This window comes from Lepisma saccharinum, chromosome 3, assembly GCF_977018435.1.
Source record: "Lepisma saccharinum chromosome 3, izLepSacc3.1, whole genome shotgun sequence".
Classification (NCBI taxonomy): Eukaryota; Metazoa; Arthropoda; class Insecta; order Zygentoma; family Lepismatidae; genus Lepisma; species Lepisma saccharinum.
In genome coordinates this window covers 45,975,928-45,996,370 of record NC_139231.1, presented here as the reverse complement: position 1 = coordinate 45,996,370, position 20,443 = coordinate 45,975,928, and the positions used below count along the sequence as shown (strand labels likewise).

The 20,443-nt window shown below is 36.9% G+C and overlaps 1 protein-coding gene across 1 annotated transcript in view; it reads left to right on the top strand.

Annotated features, from left to right (window-relative positions):
* The window catches only part of LOC145985013 (ejaculatory bulb-specific protein 3-like), a 41,998-nt gene extending 23,286 nt beyond the window's left edge, over positions 1 to 18,712 (top strand). Inside the window, exon 3 of the mRNA XM_083118504.1 lies at positions 18,156 to 18,712. Coding sequence (XP_082974630.1) covers positions 18,156 to 18,307 — 152 coding nt within the window. The 3' untranslated portion in view covers positions 18,308 to 18,712. The remainder of the gene's footprint in view (positions 1 to 18,155) is intronic.
* The last annotated feature ends 1,731 nt before the right edge of the window (positions 18,713 to 20,443 follow it).

Sequence of the window (20,443 nt, the reverse complement as noted above, 5' to 3'; positions counted from 1 at the left end):
TGTTGATTTACAAACTGTAAACTGTCCATCCTTAAGATTTGTATATGTTTCAAGGAGGATTGTGCAAGTATCATTCTGATACTTTCTCCCCCAGCTGAACAAGGTTGCGCATTCAGAAATGTTCAAAGACTTGTATGTTGGTACAATATAAAAATTTTAATGTGTAATGTATTTAGTGCAAATAATAAAGATTTGTGAAAAAGAAATGTTTTCTTTATTGTTATTTAGTTTTAAAGCCTTTATTCAAGGTATTTTCAAGTATTACTGGTTTTTTGGCTGCATCAACACATGGGTTATTTCTATTTGTGTTTATTATACGAGGCTACAATCACTATATGTCTATGAGGACTAAAATCCACTGATTGAACCTTAAAGCTTAGGTTTACTATGTATATTGATTAAACACAGGACAACACGAATCTTACAGAGGATTGTAGGAGGCATAGGCCCACACGCCAGAGCCTTATTAGCCTGCAAGGAACAACTTGTATGTTGAATTGTGACTGTTTAGCAATAATATTTATAAAGTTTAAATCATTTCATTAGATTACATATATATTTTGGATTCAAAGTAAAACACTCAAGTTAAGTTTTTTAAGTTTATTTTTATTTAATATACACATATAGAATATATCAAATTACATATATGAAAAGTACTCTACCAAAGAGCAAAGTCACATAGGGATTACGATTTAGCCGATGCTAAAATTCTTCCATGAGGGATTTGTAGTAAGAGAGAAATTTTTGCCACTGTTTAAAGTTGAGGGTGACTCCACCAGAGATGCTGGTGATTTCCACTTTTATATTTTCTCCACTGCCCTCGAAGGTGAAGTAAGGTTCTCCTATAATGTTTATAGATCTGAATCTGTCTTTTTGTGTGGGGAATCTGTTTTTGTAAGGGTCGAAGATCACATCTGATTTGTAGACGCATGATGGGTACTCTTCTTTATTTAGGACAATGCATTTTTTTTTTCATGTTTCAAAATCAATTCAGTGTCTGCGAAAGTACCTCGAATAATGATATCCATGTTGGCATCTATGATGAATCTGGTTTCTGGTTTTATGTTGTTCATTTGGTGTGTGCCTCTGATAGACTGCATTTTGGTTTGGTATCAATAAAAAGTTTTAAAAATATGCAACTAGTGCTACAAAAGGAACGGAAATTATCGACAATTTCTGGATTATAACTAAAATTCAGTTTGCCTTTTACATATCCAATATTTACAGACCAACACTAACTAGACTTCGATTTATATAAATGTAGCAGGAACTATATTTCTGAGAATCAAAACTATATTAGGATTATATGTTAAACTTATACAAAACCAGATTATTCTATGTAAGTATATTTATATTGACTGGATTATTTAACAGATCAAACAGAAAGAAGGCAAATTCCACTAAACGTAGGTGATTGCATGAAAATAACTAGGTCAAGGAGTGACCAACAGTGAGCTGAGGTTATATATAGAGGGTCGCTCTTCATAATTCTTACCTTCGCTGGATCGGCGAAGGAACGCACTTGTGGGCGGTAGAACCTGAATGGGCTCCACCAAGACATCGGAGACTCGAAGCAGATGTCTTGGTGGATGAACCCAAGTAGGGTCATAGGCGCTAGGGTCAATTTGGTTATTTCTTCTTGTATGAGGAACCAATTTGGCCAACTCCCCACATTAACTTACATTGCTTATAACTAATTAAATTTGAAGAAAAATTATAATCTCTTAGACTGTAAACATATTTTATATTTAGGCTGCACAAGATCCAATGATAAAATTAAAAAATGGTAACCGCCCAGACAGGGACTCGAACCCTGGACAGATAGGTTAAAAGCCTAACGCTATACCAACTAAGCTATCTGGGCACAAGGTATTCTTTTTTTGAAAAGTTAGTTATGTTAAGAAATATCGTTTGAGAACTCTTTTGGTCTGGGTCGACAGAGAAGGAGACAACATTTCCAAAATTTTACAGACTGGATGTATTTTACCACCACTATAGAAGTCTTTACTATATGTAATTCGAAACACTAGAGTTCAGTTAGCTTTCAAAATTGAAGTTACATAGTACAATATGTTGAAGATTTTGTGTTTGTCACGCATAACAAGTTACACTATATCCATTTCAGGACAAATAATGCTAAAACTCTCAAATTTACTGTCAACTCATCAACTACTAGCAAAGTTTTAGTATTATATGTCCGTAATTAGATATAGTGTAACTTGTTATGCGTGACAAACACAAAATCTTCAACATATTGTACTATGTAACTTCAATTTTGAAAGCTAACTGAACTCTAGCGTTTCGAATTACATATAGTAAAGACCTCTATAGTGGTGGTAAAATACATCCAGTCTGTAAAATTTTGGAAATGCTGTCTCCTTCTTTGTCGACCCAGACCAAAAGAGTTCTCAAACGATATTTCTTAACATAACTAACTTTTCAAAAAAAGAATACCTTGTGCCCAGATAGCTTAGTTGGTATAGCGTTAGGCTTTTAACCTATCTGTCCAGGGTTCGAGTCCCTGTCTGGGCGGTTACCATTTCTAGTTAGTGTTGGTCTGTAAATATTGGATATGTAAAAGGCAAACTGAATTTTAGTTATAATCCAGAAATTGTCGATAATTTCCGTTCCTTTTGTAGCACTAGTTGCATATTTTTAAAACTTTTTATTGATACCAAACCAAAATGCAGTCTATCAGAGGCACACACCAAATGAACAACATAAAACCAGAAACCAGATTCATCATAGATGCCAACATGGATATCATTATTCGAGGTACTTTCGCAGACACTGAATTGATTTTGAAACATGAAAAAAAAAAATGCATTGTCCTAAATAAAGAAGAGTACCCATCATGCGTCTACAAATCAGATGTGATCTTCGACCCTTACAAAAACAGATTCCCCACACAAAAAGACAGACTCAGATCTATAAACATTATAGGAGAACCTTACTTCACCTTCGAGGGCAGTGGAGAAAATATAAAAGTGGAAATCACCAGCATCTCTGGTGGAGTCACCCTCAACTTTAAACAGTGGCAAAAATTTCTCTCTTACTACAAATCCCTCATGGAAAAATTTTAGCATCGGCTAAATCGTAATCCCTATGTGACTTTTGCTCTTTGGTAGAGTACTTTTCATATATGTAAATTTGATATATTCTATATGTGTATATTAAATAAAAATAAACTTAAAAAACTTAACTTGAGTGTTTTATTTGAATCCAAAATATATATGTAATCTAATGAAAATGATTTAAACTTTATAAATATTATTGCTAAACAGTCACAATTCAACATACAAGTTGTTCTTGCAGGCTAATAAGGCTCTGGCGTGTGGGCCTATGCCTCCTACAATCCTCTGTAAGATTCGTGTTGTCCTGTGTTTAATCAATATACATAGTAAACCTAAGCTTTAAGGTTCAATCAGTGGATTTTAGTCCTCATAGACATATAGTGATTGTAGCCTCGTATAATAAACCAAATAGAAATAACCCATGTGTTGATGCAGCCAAAAAACCAGTAATACTTGAAAATACCTTGAATAAAGGCTTTAAAACTAAATAACAATACAGAAAACATTTCTTTTTCACAAATCTTTATTATTTGCACTAAATACATTACACATTAAAATTTTTATTATTGTACCAACATACAAGTCTTTGAACATTTCTGAATGCGCAACCTTGTTCAGCTGGGGGAGAAGTATCAGAATGATACTTGCACAATCCTCCTTGAAACATATACAAATTCTTAAGGGATGGACAGTTTACAGTTTGTAAATCAACAATGTTATCAATATTAAACAAATCTTTGATAATTTGGGATTTTCCTTTGCAGAGAAATGTACCACCTTGACAGTTCAAGTTCCTAACTGCCCTCCGGACATAGTATATTTCACATCCACAAGGAATATCATACATTAATGCATGGAGATTGTCTTTAACCCAGCGCGATTCTTTGTTCTCTTTGAAATAATCGGGAACACTCACAAGCGCATAATACACAGTGTCCAAATTTGTAGAACTCACACAAATCTCACGCAATATAAATTTTCTGTTATAAATAAATCCTTGTACATCAATAATGTATTGCACCATTTTCGGTGTTATTAGTCAGTCTCTATTCAACTCTCACAAAAATCCTGTGCTACCATAAGTAAGCTCTGCTGAGCGTATAGGATCTATAAGAGTTTTCACTAGTTCGATATTGTTTGAAATTTCACATAACACACTATAAAAAGCTTTGTATTCTGTCTGTACCTCGTGTGCCGTCAAAGCATCCGCAACATCCTCATGGTTAGTAATATAAAAATCAAAAATATGTTTTGTGTTATCCAAGTCCTGTAAATAATACTGGATTCTCTCGCACATCCACTTAACACATCGTTGGCATTTATTCAAACAGCGTTCTCCTTGGCAAATAAAATAACGTTCAGAGAGTAAATCTTCATCTTTACAGCATACGCACTCACACTCGTAGAAATGGTTAACTACACAATCGTGGGCTAATTGGTTGCCTTGATTAGAATAACATCCCCAGCATATAATATACTTGCCAGGTGTATACCTCTTCAAAGTCTCCAACACACAGTCCTTATAGATATAATTGGAAAAACATGGACATGATGCAATTATTTGACTCATGTCCTTGTTGGTTACTTTGTTGGCGTTATTTCCAGTAATAGATCCTTCCACTCACAGGTACACAAATAAGAACACCTGAAAAATAGAAACATAGTTGTAGTACTTGTTTATATTACGCATATTCATTTCTGTATTTACTTTTTTCGTTTCTTTGTTTTCTGGATTTATATATTATTTCAAAAACTAGTGGAGAAATATACATTCCAGTGGTAAAATCTCTTGCGAGGTACTCACCGCAGTGTGGTTAGCGTTGTTTGTGGAGGTTGAAGACGCCATCTTTTACAAATGGTCCCTTTCAGTCACACATACAAAATTAGAAGCACCTGAAAAATAGAAAAAATAGTTGTAGTACTTGTTCACATTACGCATATTCTTTTTGGTTTGCATTGACGTTTTCTTCGTTTCAATATTTGCATTTACGCATTATTTAAAAGCACCATACATATATGTAACAATTCACTTACCTTAATTATAGCTTCTTTTGAGTTCTTTGTCTTCAAATCTCAGACAATAATCACAACTTGATGTCTTCTCTGACGCAATGCTTCAGAAATACTTCTCAAAATAGCTTCTGCTTGCTTTTACGCAGTTTTTATACCTCATAAGCAAACTGACGCCTTCTCTGATTGGTTGAAATAAAACCGACGCGTTTTCTGATTGGTTGAAATATTCTTAACATTAGTTCGTCCAAAAACCTAATAGTTATCATCCAAATGCATTAACAAATACACCCTGAAAATACTTTGAAATATTATACACACCTTAGAACTTTGTAATATCCTAATATAGAAATACAGAACCAAAAATAGCATAGTGGAAATCTGAAAACCGAAAACTATAAAATAACTTTTAGTTAAAAATACTTTTTTCTTTAGTTTTTAGATAAAAAGAAGAAGTAAAACTTTAAAAATTAGTGAATTTGAAATACAAAACGTAATAAATAGAAAATTTAATACAAAAATTTAAAAAATCTCTTTGTAAATCCAAATCGCAATAAAAAATGTTGCCTGAATAGTTAAAATTGTGTTATTAGAATACAAAATTACATAAACTTGTGAAATAATACATTAAAAATTGAAAAAATGTCTTTGTGAGTTAAATATAAGAAACAAAATGTTGCCTAAATAGATGAAATTGTGTTATTTGAGTAATAATAAGCCTAAACTTGTAAAATAAAAGGGTAGAACTTGACAAAATATACTTTTGCATCCAAAATATAATTGAAAATTTTCTTGAATAGACTAAGCCGTCTTACTTTGGTAAAAAATAAACTCAAAATTAAGTTAAATAGCACACAGTAACATACATTTACTACCTAAATCAATAATCAAAGGGTCCTAGGTTCGATACCCCGTGATAAAAGCAAATAGTGAAAACTGTAGGTCCAGTCCCTGATAGCTCTCCCTTCTTCCTAGTACATATAAAAAAACCCTGCGCTAAAGCGTCCTGTGCCTTGGGGCAACCCTGAGCGGAATATTAATTGGCGGCGGAAACCAGTTCTACAAGCGACGCATAGCTTCAGAGATTTGACCCTTTGCTGCGCATTCCAGACATCCATTGTTGTCTGGTTGAATCCCTCCCCTGCCCTACAGTATTGCATACCTTTCCCCTGTTATTGCGTACTGGTTAACCTTGGAAAAACCGGTTCTGAAAATCTACCGACGCGTTCTCTGATTGGTGAATCAGGTTCTAGCGTTCTTTCTTTGTTCTGGCGTTGTGACGTCATTTGACCTTGACCGCACTTCCCCCAAATTCCTTTCTCCACTACCTGCGCGGAGTTCACCCTTGTCTGTCTGGCATCAGACTCAGCTCACACGTTATACATAGTTCGTCTCCGCTCAATATATTACATGCCATATAACATTATTACATAGTGCACTATATTTATTACCGTTGCATATCGCGGGTTCGAGTACCGGGACCGTCCTAAATCGTAATTGGACCTGTACCTACACCCATTACCACCATTCATAGCGGTTCATAAACCATAGAAAACTTATTTTCAATACTATAAACATTAATTATTATAGTTTCATACATTACATACTTTGCAGTAATGAATATAAAACCATATGCATAGCGTTTAGTACCTCTAATTACCTTCTATATACATATTTTTCATAGAATAAATAATTATATATTCATAAAAGTTATAAACATGCAAATACATAAATGTAAAGTATTCTAAATACATGAAAATTAGTTCTAAGTACGTGCAAATTAGTTCTAAGTACGTGCAAATAAGTTCTAAGTACGTGCAAATTAAAGACCACCCATGCAGCGACCTACGTTGGCGCGGACAACATCTACTTACACCTCTTCTTAGCCCCCCCTCCCAATAAGATTGTAATTAAATGTTTCTTTCTTAGTCCAACAAATCGTTTTTCATATCATTTAGGGTTCTATTCAATGTGACTAGTCCCACGGAAACGTTCTTGTCCCCCCACCCTCTTCCCTCAACCTTGCCACTCACTTTTTCTAGCGACCTAAATGTTCTATTGGGTAATTTATTAATTTAGATACGTTACTACGTGATGAATCGAGTAGTATATTTATTACAGTATGCATGGAACCATTCATACAATAGTATTTTTACTAGAAAAACACTAAAAATTATGCATATGTGTTAAATATAATAGAGCCCCATGAACATGCTGGGAAAAGGCGACAATCAGCGAGAGATTCCACGCTCCACAGCGAAGAATTATTTTATAATTGACATAAATTATTACGATAATTTCTTGTCTTGTAAAAACCTTAATGATTATCTAATCCAAACAAGGAACATGTATTTCAGATTTTTATAAACATTAATGCACATACTATGAGCCATTACTTGTTATGTACCACAAAATATTTTTATTTAATATTGATTTAATAGAGAATCAATACTTTCACCGAACGCAGTATCGTTTACTCTTTTCAAATGTTTTCCTCCTTGCTAATTCGGTGTAATTCTGGGCTCGTTCGTCCACTCGCCCCCACCCCCTCCCTTTCACGCACTAAGCACAGCCGTGGGATAAAACTATAATATGCATAACCGTCAAGTATGAAGAGAAAATTTAGAAACAATAGTAAGATCAGCCTTTTTTCGAGCATACAGTATATCCGTTTTCAAACCTCTGCGATGTTCAGTCATTGTATTGGGTTTTATTTTCACCCTTATTTTTCCCTCCTCCTTGTACAATTTTTTCTTTCTTTCGGTGTCCACCAGCATTACATCCTTACTTTTATTTTCGCAATCCTTTCTCCTGCGACCTATAATGGGCGAACGCGTTGAACAAATTCCAAACTTGTCGCCACAGGTTCGGGGTTCGGGTAACAGTTTCATACATCGGAGACATATTTCTTCAATTTTACACAATAAACTATTTACGGAAATGAGTTTCTCCAAGGCTTACAACGTTCGTCGAGGTATTTCCTTTCACCGGGAAATCATGTATTTTTCAAGAGAAATATCTCACCGACGCACAATTGCCATTGCTTTCATTTGCTTGCCCTACGACAACCAGATGCTGCGTACGTTTGTTTGATGACGTAAGCCCCTGTCAGTGTTTCAACCCCCCTTTTTTTACTATGCTTGCCTAACGTAACCAAACCTAACCTAACATTATCGGAAATGGTTCGTGGGGCTATCCGTGAATGGTTTGTGGGGCTATCCGTGTATGGTTCGTGGGGCTATTCGTCAGCTACCCGTGTATAATGTATAATTTCCACCGGTGACTAACAAGATAGTAGGTATTTTTAGGTGAAGAATGTTGAAACACTGCATACCCACAACGTGAGTCAAGTTGTGCCCGCCATATTGTGAGTTCCGGAAGCGAAGATAGGAATAAATTTTTTAAAATAATAGAAAAGCACTCAGAATGTGAAAATTGCGTTTGTTTTCGTGTAAAAAGCATAAAGACACCTTGAACTATGTTCCGCAATAGGCTACACAGTTGGTAAGTACGAACCATGCGAAACACAAAATATGCGATTTTAATGTGTCTCCGATCTATGAAACTCGTACCGGGGTTCGAGTTCTATTCTTGGGATGAATGCTCCTTCGTATGTATCTCTTTATTAATTGCATGTAATAATAATTCATCCTCTTCTTCGTGATTAGACTACAGAGGAAAACACACAACGTGAAATATGAAAGAAATGTAAGTAGATACTTGTGAACATTTAGACCATTATTTTGTCGATCGGTAGGCCTACATACAAAAGCCGAGTATGAGCTACCGTGCTTTAAAACTATGAATGCACAAATACAACTAAATCACATTTGTGATAAAAGGGTGATACAGTACATGGTAGCCTAGTTATGAGACCCATTTTTCTTTTCCCGTGACCAGCAGGAAGTAGTCGCAACAGTGCCTCCCTCACTTGTCGTAACCTTTCAGCATTGCAGCAAGCGTCTCAGTCAATATATACAATTCAATGGTTACGTCTTTCCCTTCTACTCCTATCGAGACAGTATGAAGCAACGGATTTTAGATCGCGGAAAGTGTTACGTACAATAAAATCCTTACATTCTCATCAATCACTATAAATACAAATTCACTCACCTTCACATCGGCATTACGGTTCATTAAAATCAGTCATGCAGAAAATGTTGACTTGTGCATGACACAACAGTTTGTTCCAAAACAATCTTGCCCCTCGTTTCTTGTAAACATTTATTTCCCTTGTACTCTACGTGAGTGCAAATAAAAATTACGAATCCTTTTTATATCAACGAATTACGGAACACAAAACTTATCGCGGTCACGAATCACTTTCAAACTTAGCAATACTTCACGATTCGGTAGCCATGTTTTAATCAAATTTACCTGCTTCGTTGCGAAATAAACTAGAAGATAATTCTCTTGAATTGAGTTCGAAGTGGATACTTAATATCTAGTCCTGTTTTAGACCTAAACATTACAGCTTATACGCACAAAGGATATTTTCTTCGCACAATGAAACTTTTACTTACGATTTGTCTCTCCCGGTCTAACTCAAGGTACATAGAGATTAGGTAAAGCCATCCGAAGATTGCCGATCTTGCACGAACACGTGACGTCACCAGAGAGGGAGTGAGCTCGGCTGAAGCAGACGGCTCCTAGCATTTATATTGGAGATTCAGAGAGCGAAAGTATATTATTACTTTTAGGAGGGGGAAAATATTAATTGTCATCCTCCAAGATGGTATTGAGGCATCCTTTTAATGATTAGTAACATAATTGAAAACGCGCTACTTTTAAAAGGGGGGCAAAGTACATGTGAAAAAATGTATTTTGAAAATCCATAATCCTGAAACTTTCTGACCGATGCGCTACAAAGAAAGTTGCGTGTTCTCCTTTAGAATGTCGTCATTTTACAAATCGTAATATAATTTTAACAAAAACGTGGCATGCTAAAGAAGAATTAAAGAGTTTTAAAAAATAATTCATTAATATACTTTGTTTATTTTACTTCGCTTATCTGTCACATATGGCTAATCGCACAGATGAGGATGCGTGATGATATGATGAAATTGATGAATGGAAAGTAGACCCATGCCCGGGCGGGGATTCGAACCTGGGGGCCCTTGGCATCGTAAAGCGTTGTGCTAACCACTTCGCCACGGAGGTCAGCATTACAAGGAAATAAACAGAAAATGACAATCATATGGCATCTATGTTTTAATATGCGAGAAACATTTGCGAGGAGGTTATTGAAGTAACAAATAATTATTACTAGATGTTGTGATGAAAATTATTAATATATCTGAAATATCGAGAGTTGACCTTGCAGTCTCTAAATGTACTTTTAGGGTTACGCAAAACCTTTACTCAAAATTGCTAGTGGAAATTTATAAGCTATTAAAATTTAAAACTCATTCCTGTTCGAAAAAAGAAACTGCCAAGTCAAATTAATATTTCGTATAAATACATATATTTTTCTTTCATGAGGCCAGGACAGTATTTGGAGGGGACGGTGGCTTGGGAAGGCTATAGCCCCGGATCTCGATCTGCAAAGGGGCTTCCAGTGGGAAAACGTCGTCCAGAAGAAGGGGCGAAATGATTATTTTTAAATGACTCAAGAATACAAAGATATAAGTGGACATTTGACAAGCTTAGTCTAAAACTTACAACTGAAATTGTATATATGTGTGGGGGGGGGGGGCTACGTGAGGTAACACGGTGGAATATGATTCATAATACTAAAATTAAAATAAACATGTGGGGACAATAGAAGTCAAAATATGTTGTAGCTAGTGACGGCGCAATAGAAAAGATGGAGGGGTAAATCATATTTTCCAGGGGCAATCATGTTTATTATTCCGTTACATACGACACAAAAATGCACATTTTGGCTAAAAGAGCATTCATTAATTTATTTATTTTTTGTCATTATACTGGGGGCAGATATGAGAGAGAGAGAAATTGTCCTCCCCCCCCCCCCTCTGTAGTGTGGTCTCACTGTCTATAGCTATGCTGGAGAAGAATGCACAAATTAATACGTTATTAAAAAAACAGATACTTTTAAAACTTTTAATCAAACTGTTTGTGAAGTATGATTTAAATTTAAAGAGAGAACATACCTGTTTAATTTAATTTGGATGAATTAACTTCTGAAGCCTGCCATTTCCGAGCCTTCTTCCGGTGTAACTGCACTGCCCTTTTGAGCCCTAGCTGCTGCGTTCAGGTGGCGGAACGAGCAGAATACTAATTAAAACAAATATGTGACAAATATATATATAAAAAAACAACATGTTGAAGCTATTGACGGCGCCAAAGAAAAGACAGAAGAGAAACGTGGAGAGCGCAGTGATATTTTAAGGGAAGCAGTCACGTTTATTACACACTTACATTTACATACAATATTCAAATGTTCTGCTTTTAGATCTCGAACAATGCCTTTTTCACAAAAATGGGCAATCCCGCATTTTTTATAACAATCTTGTATTTTCGTTTACTTACGCAATTACCGACTGGAAAGGCTGTGATATTTTAGATTTCTTCCGTTAGTTTTCTGATAATAGTTTTCACAGCTTTCCATAGCATTTAGGCATGAATTCAGTTGACAAGAATAAAATAATCTTATTTTAAAACATACAGCGAAAATCAATCCAACGCGCTTAAGTTAAAACTTCCTTACATTGGAAGCCTGGGGAGAACAAACACAATTTCTTGAAAACCATTTTACACATTTGAATCAACTTTGTGATAAATTGATTAGAAAGGATGAATCTTAACAGTAAAAGTTGTAACTTTTCCCTTGCTACTATATTTTAGAAGATATCCGTTGTCAAATATCTCAATATTTGCATAAGGAACCAGCCTTTTCCGTGCCGAGCTTCTCGACGATGACGTAATGCATCCACGGACAACTGCGCATACGATCTCCGCCGCCGAACGAGCACTCCCTGGGTCTAACTAGCATGACAATAACATCACAGATATCATTGTGCAGCAGAAGTAGTTCCGTTTGACGCAAGCGCCAGTAGTTCTGATATTTCAATTGAGCAAATGATTTATTTTATATTGAGTGATTTTTAAGATATCCCTCAAAAAGTAAAACAAAACTTTTTCGTGAACAGTATATTTTGCTACTGTCTCAGAGATTGTTGGACTATGTTCTCTAGCGCAAGCCAATGTCCTGTTAGGTCAATAAATCATTTGGTAGCTCTAATGTTGAGATTGGTAACGTGTTGTTGAAACTCGTAAGAGTAGAGAATAAGTGGGGGAGGGAGAAGCGCGATTGGGGGTTTGTACACGTAATCGAGACGTTCGGAAAGTATGGAAAGCTATGCGGTACGGTTGCACTATGCAGATATCGATAATATCCCACATAAACCAGTGCCCGAAATGAGGGGATATTGCATCCCGGTCCGTTGATTTTAGATATTTAACTGCATTTTCCTTTTCAGTATAAACTCATGGTATTCACATAAGCTTCCACTCTACGTAGAGATACGTTGTTGCCGCGAGGGAGCTTACAAGTAAAGTATAATGGCGTATATGTCGCCTTCATGGTTTTTGTGGTTTATGGTTTTCGTTTTTCAAATTTCGTTTAAAATTTCAAATCAGTCAAACAATAAATCCGATCCCACATCATACGCAAAATAACAATGGAAGTATCTTCCACTTGCATAAACTGTTTTTAAATATGTAATCTTAAGACGATTCCCGTATGTTTAAATTTTAACCGGGGAAGAAAATGTGAGAATGTATTTGATGCTATTTTAGGTTTATGTAAAATATTAATTTTAACTATTATTAATTGTAATACAGTGCATCATTTCACTAGTCGTTAGTTCGACACACTATAGGATCCTAGGCCTAGGATCTGGCGTGGAGACCGCCTTTATGCCAGTGACCCTCTGTTGACACGTTTACCTATAAAAAAAACTCCTTTTCCGGAATGTCTGGAGTAAGAGAACGCGAACGCGTCCTGCGCGCACGTTCCGGTGTGTGTCTCGTCCAATGAACGCGTGGAGGGGAGGGGCAGCGCGGGAGGAGGCGACTCGACTGGTCATTCGCGGTCCAGTAGTTCTGTGGGAATTCTGCATTCAGGAGAGCGTCGCATAGTCTGGCCCCGCTCACAAGCTTCCGCCTCTGCACGTGACTACTCCAGACATTCCGGAAAAGGAATATACGATGGAATTCGCGGCCAAACAACCAATTAGACCTAGTGCTTGGGCAAGAAGCGACAATAAAATTTCTCTTCCCCGAAGCAGCCAGCAGGGACACAGGATATTGTCAAAATAACCGTTCTGCGCTGTGATTGGACACCGGTTGATACGACGGCTGGAGAATAGTAACCAGAGGGGGAAAAAAAAGAATACTATGTCAACGAAAATAAACGTTGCGTTTCGTGAAAATTTCCATTTCGAGTTCTGATGGTATCCCCCAGTTGCCTCATTGTCAATATGTTAAACCATTTGCGCACCCCCCCCCCCCCCCCAAGCTCGATCAAACATTCCCAAAATTTCCCACTTCAAGCGCCGACTTAAATATACGTAATCGTGCACAGAAATGTTCATTTTCTGATTTCAGTTCTTTTTCTTTCTTAGTCATTAAGTGATCACATGAACTTGTATTTCACTTCAGATAGTGCTAATATTTTTCCTTTTTTGTAATGCACGTGTATCTCAAATTCGATGTAACAACCGTCTCCACGTCCACATTACATCTTGCGGACAAAACAACAGAAACACTAGAAATAAATAAGAAGGCGGGAGAGCCAGCGGCGGCGCTAGGATTAATCATGTAGGGGTGCTGAGGGGATTCAGAATGAAATTTAAGAGGTGCGATGATGAAAATATACAAAACATCAAACATGCATGCAAGGGCTCCATAGGATATCTTCTCCGAGAGGGGGGGGGGGGGGGCAGAGTAATAGATCTCATCTCTCTCCAGGAACTTATATTTTATCTTTATTATTGTTGTTGTTATACAAATCATGAGATTGAAAATGAATTGAAAATACTTTGACGTTAGTGCTAAGTTCAGGATTGAGTTCACTATTTAGAAACTGGATTCACCTATCATTTTCATAAACATCAAACATTTCGTTGTTGCCTTTTTGTACTTTTCTCACGATGCACAGATATCAGAAACTGCTGCTGAGTGTTCGGTTTGTGTGCGTTGGGTAAAAGAAAATTGCTATGCAACCTGAAGTTCTGCTATTTGCAAATAAAATAACACATACAAAAAATACGAAAGCATATAGTGGGTTTCATGTAATTGTCCGACTGCTTCCTAACATAGAAGTTTGCATAAACAACAACAAGAATGGATAAAACAACCCAGCTCGATACAACTCGCGTTGAATAATTTCACCGAGAACAACCTGATCATCTACTGAAAGCAACCAACATTTTTGTCGCACTGCAATTTTGAGAATAGGTGAAAGAATAAGTAGCCGGAATATAAAACTGTTTTTTATCAACAATGCTAAAAACATATGAAACAACTCACATTGAGCTGTAGTCAATTATCGAAAATGCCACCGAAACATAGGCGCCGACTCTATGGGGCTTGGGGGGCTCGATGTGGGGGCGGAGCCCCCAAATAATTTTGCTTAAGAGGATCTAATGTATTATTTTGCTTCTCTTGTAAAGTTTACTCTGAATTGTGCCACATGAACTTAACTTTAAATACACATTTGAAATGTTCTACACCACTAACTTTGGGGGCTGAGACCGCTAAATCATCAACTTTTGGGGGGCTATGACCAGAGACAGCGAAACACATGACTTTACTATATACCAAGTGTGTAATTATGAGTATTGTTAAATTTTTTACTAAAAAGAGTTTCAAAAGACGATGTGCATGAACTAGGGTAGTGGATGGGACGTTCGGGCTACAAATGGCTCACATGACATTCTGAACGAGGTCACTGATATATTAGGGAGATCTGTTTTGTGCTCCGTGGTAGCAGATATTAAAAGTCGGGAATATTTTGCTATTATGGTTGACGAAACTTGTGACATATCCATCCGTGGACAATTAATATTCTGCATTCGAACTGTGAATAATTTTTTTGATATTTTTCGAGGAATTCATGAGATTCCGAACACTGAGGCCAAAACTTAAAAAGGGAGAGAGTGTGTCATTCATTAATTTATTTCACTGATCAGAGGCCCCCCCCCCCCAATAATTTTGACAAGTCGGCACCCCTGCACCGGAATAAACAAAAGTACAAACAATTCTTATCAATAATGATGATGAAAGACAGATAACAGCCGCTAATATTTGTGTAGATCGTCATCACTACAGGAAAGTAAATGAGATCTCTCTTTCAGGACCAATGGATTGCCTGTTGAATACAATAATAGCAGTCAGGCACGTATCCAGAAATTCCTTTCGGGGGGGGGCTAAACATATTTTTTTAAAAAGGGGTATAGATATAACCTCGCAAGGTTTAAGGTCGATGGTGGCGATCCAGTTCCAAAACGGGGGGGGGGGGGGGGGCAAGAAAAGTTTACTTTCTCTTGGTAGACAAAGGTTAGCATTAAAAAGCCATACTGCGGGGCCAAAAATGGGGTGCAACTGTCTCCTAAATCTGCCACTGTTTAAGCTGTTGTTTTTTTTATTTTTTTCAGAACGTGATATAGGGACATTTTTTATCACTCGACTCCTCTGTTGCAATGTACGAACGTTGTGTTTGTGCCGAAACGGTCTCATTATGTGTATGTGTGTCTGTTTCATGAAGCTGTTATGCAATGGACAATCTATTCGAATGTGTTCTCCCAGGTTTACATATGATCCTTTATGGTGTTGTCGCATGCCTTCGAAACGTAACCTTAACAAAATCCTAATTTTCCATCCTTGTGACTTGGATCTTCAAGATTTAGTAAGAATTCAGACCAAAGGCACACATGTCGCTTGCAATGACCCAATCAACAGAAACTTTTCACACTGTAGCGGCTTGTAGCTTCGGTGTGAAACCTCCCTCGGTGGGTCAATCTCATTGTCACCTTGAAACGGAAGCTCGTGTTGACCATGGAAGAAAAATATATCTTCAACCGGTGTGAATGTCCCTTAGTTTTGTTCTATCTCCTTTTTCTGTTAATTAACAGGCAACATCTTACGGTTGGGGATACACAAGAGATGTGCTATGCAGAAATTTTAGCTGAAAATGCAGGCTCCACCAGGCATACTGTGCCATTTCTCTACAGCCACAGCAAAAGAGCAAGCGAAGCCAAGGGTGACTCCGTAGCTCACTTGGTAGAACAAAGAATGGCACGGTATATGCCAGAGACCCTGGTTTGGGGGTCATGGTCGAGCTTGCTTTTTCCGCTAAAATTTCCACATATGCAATTTCTTCTTGCTTTCTCTTCTCGACATTCATAAAATTTTCGGCCTTCATGGCTGCCCCTTTGTGGTAGTTAGTTTTTTGAGTTTGCTTCCAAAACAGTTGACTTAAAAGTCCTTTTTAACCCACGAAACTATCGGACTGCTTACACGAAACTTGATCCGGTCACTAATAAATCGTCACTCAAAACTTAGATTTTCAGTCGATCTGTGCAGCTTATTCCTTTTTTAAAAAAAAAAAATGATGCTCCAGTGCCCATTACTGCTGAAATATTCACTTTACAGACCTTCGATCTCTTCGACTCATGACCCGAAACTAGCACTACACTGAGGCTCCACTGTCGGCAATGTCTTCAGCTTTGGACCCGAACTGGTACTAGTAGTAGACTTCAGCACTTTCCAGGAAAATGTGTCACAAGTCCTCTCCCCCTCCCCGAATCTCTACATCTTATAAACTGTCAATGGGCACTGACTGATCACTAATCGACTGTCACACTTACTCCTGAAGTCTTATTGAATGATTCTGTTGTACAGACTAACCATGAAATTGAATCCACGTATTTATATCCATATTATATTCTGGAATGTTCCGCACATAAAATGTTTTGTTAATACTGCCATTAGTTCGACTCCACCTCCTATTCAAGAACGTTCAGAGAATTAGTAATGCAACGAATCGCCCGACTCATGGCACTACCTTCAACAGTGTTTTGTTGCGCAACTTCCAAATGCTGACAAAGCTCTAAATAATGCTCACGTTCGTTGTGACAACACCGAAAGAGCAAGAAAAGTTTACATACAATATCATCAATAACAGGGTTATTCCTCATGGTTCTAGAACATTCTCCGCCTTTTCTCGATAATTATATCCCTCCTCAAATTATAATCACAATATTTTATTTCACACACACAAGCCAAACACCTCATTTTATCTAGTGTAAACCGAAAAATTTCGGAGGGGGCTCGAGCCCCCTGAGCCCCCCCTCTGGATACGTGCCTGATAGCAGTGTTACTTCAATACCTAACATTCTACGGTCAAAGTGACGGACAACATTGTTTAAATAGCATAACGTAATATAACATTTCATTATGTTGAAAATAAGTTTTGAAAGAGAGGAGAAAATTAAGGGGTGCTTCTTATCCCCTCCTTCCCCTTGGGGGGAGCATTTATTTAACTAGTTTTCCTTGTTTGACGGGGGATGGCGAACTGGACAACCAGGTAACGTTCAACCTCCCTTTCTCCTTCCTCTGGCGCACAAGAAATTAAATTGCCACTTACTGCTGGTTCAACATTAGGCTCCTTACTCGGAGATAGAGATGAAGTCTTCATTAACATCTCTGACCATTGTAACAGAGTGATCATGCTTTTAAGCAAAAGGTCCCAGGTTTAAATCCTAAATAAGTCTTCGATTTAATGTATCACTGGGTTTGTCACATCATCTGAAAACATCCTTGTTGTGATAATGTAAGAGGTACAAAAGCAACGTTTTTGTTGAAAGTGACCAAAATAGGGGGGGAATGATGTATTCGAACAAATGGTCTATAAAACGAAAACTTACCCACCCTTTTAACCATTTAGCATGGATATTGTGCTGCAAAATGCATCTCCAAAAGGTATTTTGGGAGGAATAAAATGTCTAAAGTTCGCAACAATGATTGCATTTATGACAAACGAGCAATGTGCACAATAAACAACCTATTCTCAATAATCTAATGTAAATAATGTATTTCTTGCAGGTATGGCTCCACTCGTTTTAAGAGGTTCCTGCCCAAGGTGCTCAGATGATCAACACAGACAAATAAAGAAAGTACTAGCACACATCCAGGCAAATTATCCCCAGCAGTGGACAAGGATTGTGAAACAGTATGCTGGGGCTCCTTCAAAGTAAAAAATCATCAAAAATTTCCATTTTCTATCACAGATAATGCATTTAAATAAGACTTGACATAAATTTCCATCATCTTGATATTACAAGTCTAAGCATCCAATACTACTTTCGCTTTCTGTCAGTATTGTCACTAAGTATTGTTCTACTTAATTTTCTCAATCATTCCATATCAATTTATATTTTCAAATTTGTATGTTAATTGTACAAGATGACGAAAGCTTGTAAAGGGTACTGTTTTTACAAAAGAGAAAGCATTTTGAAGAAGTTGTGAAGTAATATTACAGAAAGTACAAAACATTATGAACAATTGTGAAGAACGTGTCATGCAGTACAATCATGGAGTATGCGCAAAAAAAATTGTAATTGGCATTTGTATTCTTAATAAAATCTATACCATTGTATAAACATTGTATAAATGTTCCCATATATACATATAAATCCATGATGCAAGAGCCTCCCCAATGGCACAGTGGTAATCATGGGGTCCCAGGTTCAATACCCGGGGAAGGCACATTGCACAGTGGTTCGGATCCTACTTTAAACTGTAGGTCCATTCCTGATTAGCCTGTATGTACATAAAGTGGACTTAAAACACCCAACTCAAATTCGAACAAACAAACAAGCAACAGCCCTCTGAGGTATAGGGCCAACCAAGCAGGTTTTTCTTTGGGTGATGTCGCGTCACCACTGTATTCTGACTTTCAAGATCTCGGGGAGATTTCACACGTGCCGCTTGAGGATTCAACTATTAGTGCAGCCCATCATGTTGTTACGTTGCTTTAGATTGGTTCATTCACAAACAACATGTCACCGTGTTGCTTGAGGATTTCATCTATGGAACGCAGGCTTGTGCAGTCTGTCATGTTGCTATGTTGCCTTTGATTGGCTTGTTTCCAAGTGACATGTCACATATTACTTGATTCTGAAATCTCCCTTAGTATGCCCCTTCTTCTTTTCAAGTAGCTCCCCAATTTTCATCATAATGTTGGTTCAACACTGAATTTTTTGGAGCTCATACAGGAAATCAAACTCAGGGCTGCTTGTAGAGTCATGGACACTTCTGGGTTGTAGCAATCCCAGTGACTGCCAATTATATTGTAACAATCAGAAGTGTCCGTGACTGTACCATAGGCAAGAGGACTAATCATTAGGTTAAATAGGAACTAAGTAAGAGTACTTGGTTTCACATTTATAACTGGGGGCAAATGGATAAATAGAAATAGATATGATACATTTAACCCATGCTATCAATGATCAAAATATGAATCTACAATACTAGTGACCTCTTAACAGTTCCTGCTGGAACCAGTTCAAGAGTGTGAAACTAGTTGAGTATTGAGCTGTAGGATAGTGAATTGTATGTATGTTGACAGGTATACCATGGTAATACATCATTTCAGATCAATAAAATTCCACAGCTTTGTTATTATTTTGGTTCTCAGCAAGTCAAGGAAGTAAAACAATTATTTCTGAATGTTTAAAAAATAGTAAATGCATTAATACACTAAAATCTAATTTATCTTATAATCTGGTATGGCTGTGAAACTTGGTTCCTTACATTAAAAGAGGAACATAAATTAATAGTATTTGAAAATAATATCCTTAGGAAAATATTTGGACCTAAAAGGGATGAAGACAGGGGAGTGGAGAAGGTTGCATTACTTAGAACTTCACAATTTGTATTCCTGTCCAGATATTATTAGAATAATTAAATCAAGAAGACTTACTGTCTGATTAAAAAATATAGATTCTTGAGTTTGGACTCCAATTAAAAATTAACCAGTAGACATACATAAAAACGAGTTACATTAAAGTTTAGCGAATTCAATTCTGCATTAATCTATGCTAACCAAAATTTATTTGAGTATGCCTTCAATTTTTTGGAGGGATAACTTGAGATGGAGCTAAAGGAAATCTGTAAGGATGGAAAAGATAAGATTGATCTTGCCCCGGATAGGGTCAGATGGATGGCTTGTGTTGCTGCATCCATAAACCTTCAGGTTTAAGAAGGCTAATCGGGTTAATCCAAAGTTACTTTTACCAAATATTAAAAATATAAAAAACACTTTTGCATCACTATAATCAATATTTAATAATGTTCACAAGCAATTCCATGTGAAATAACATTGTACATAT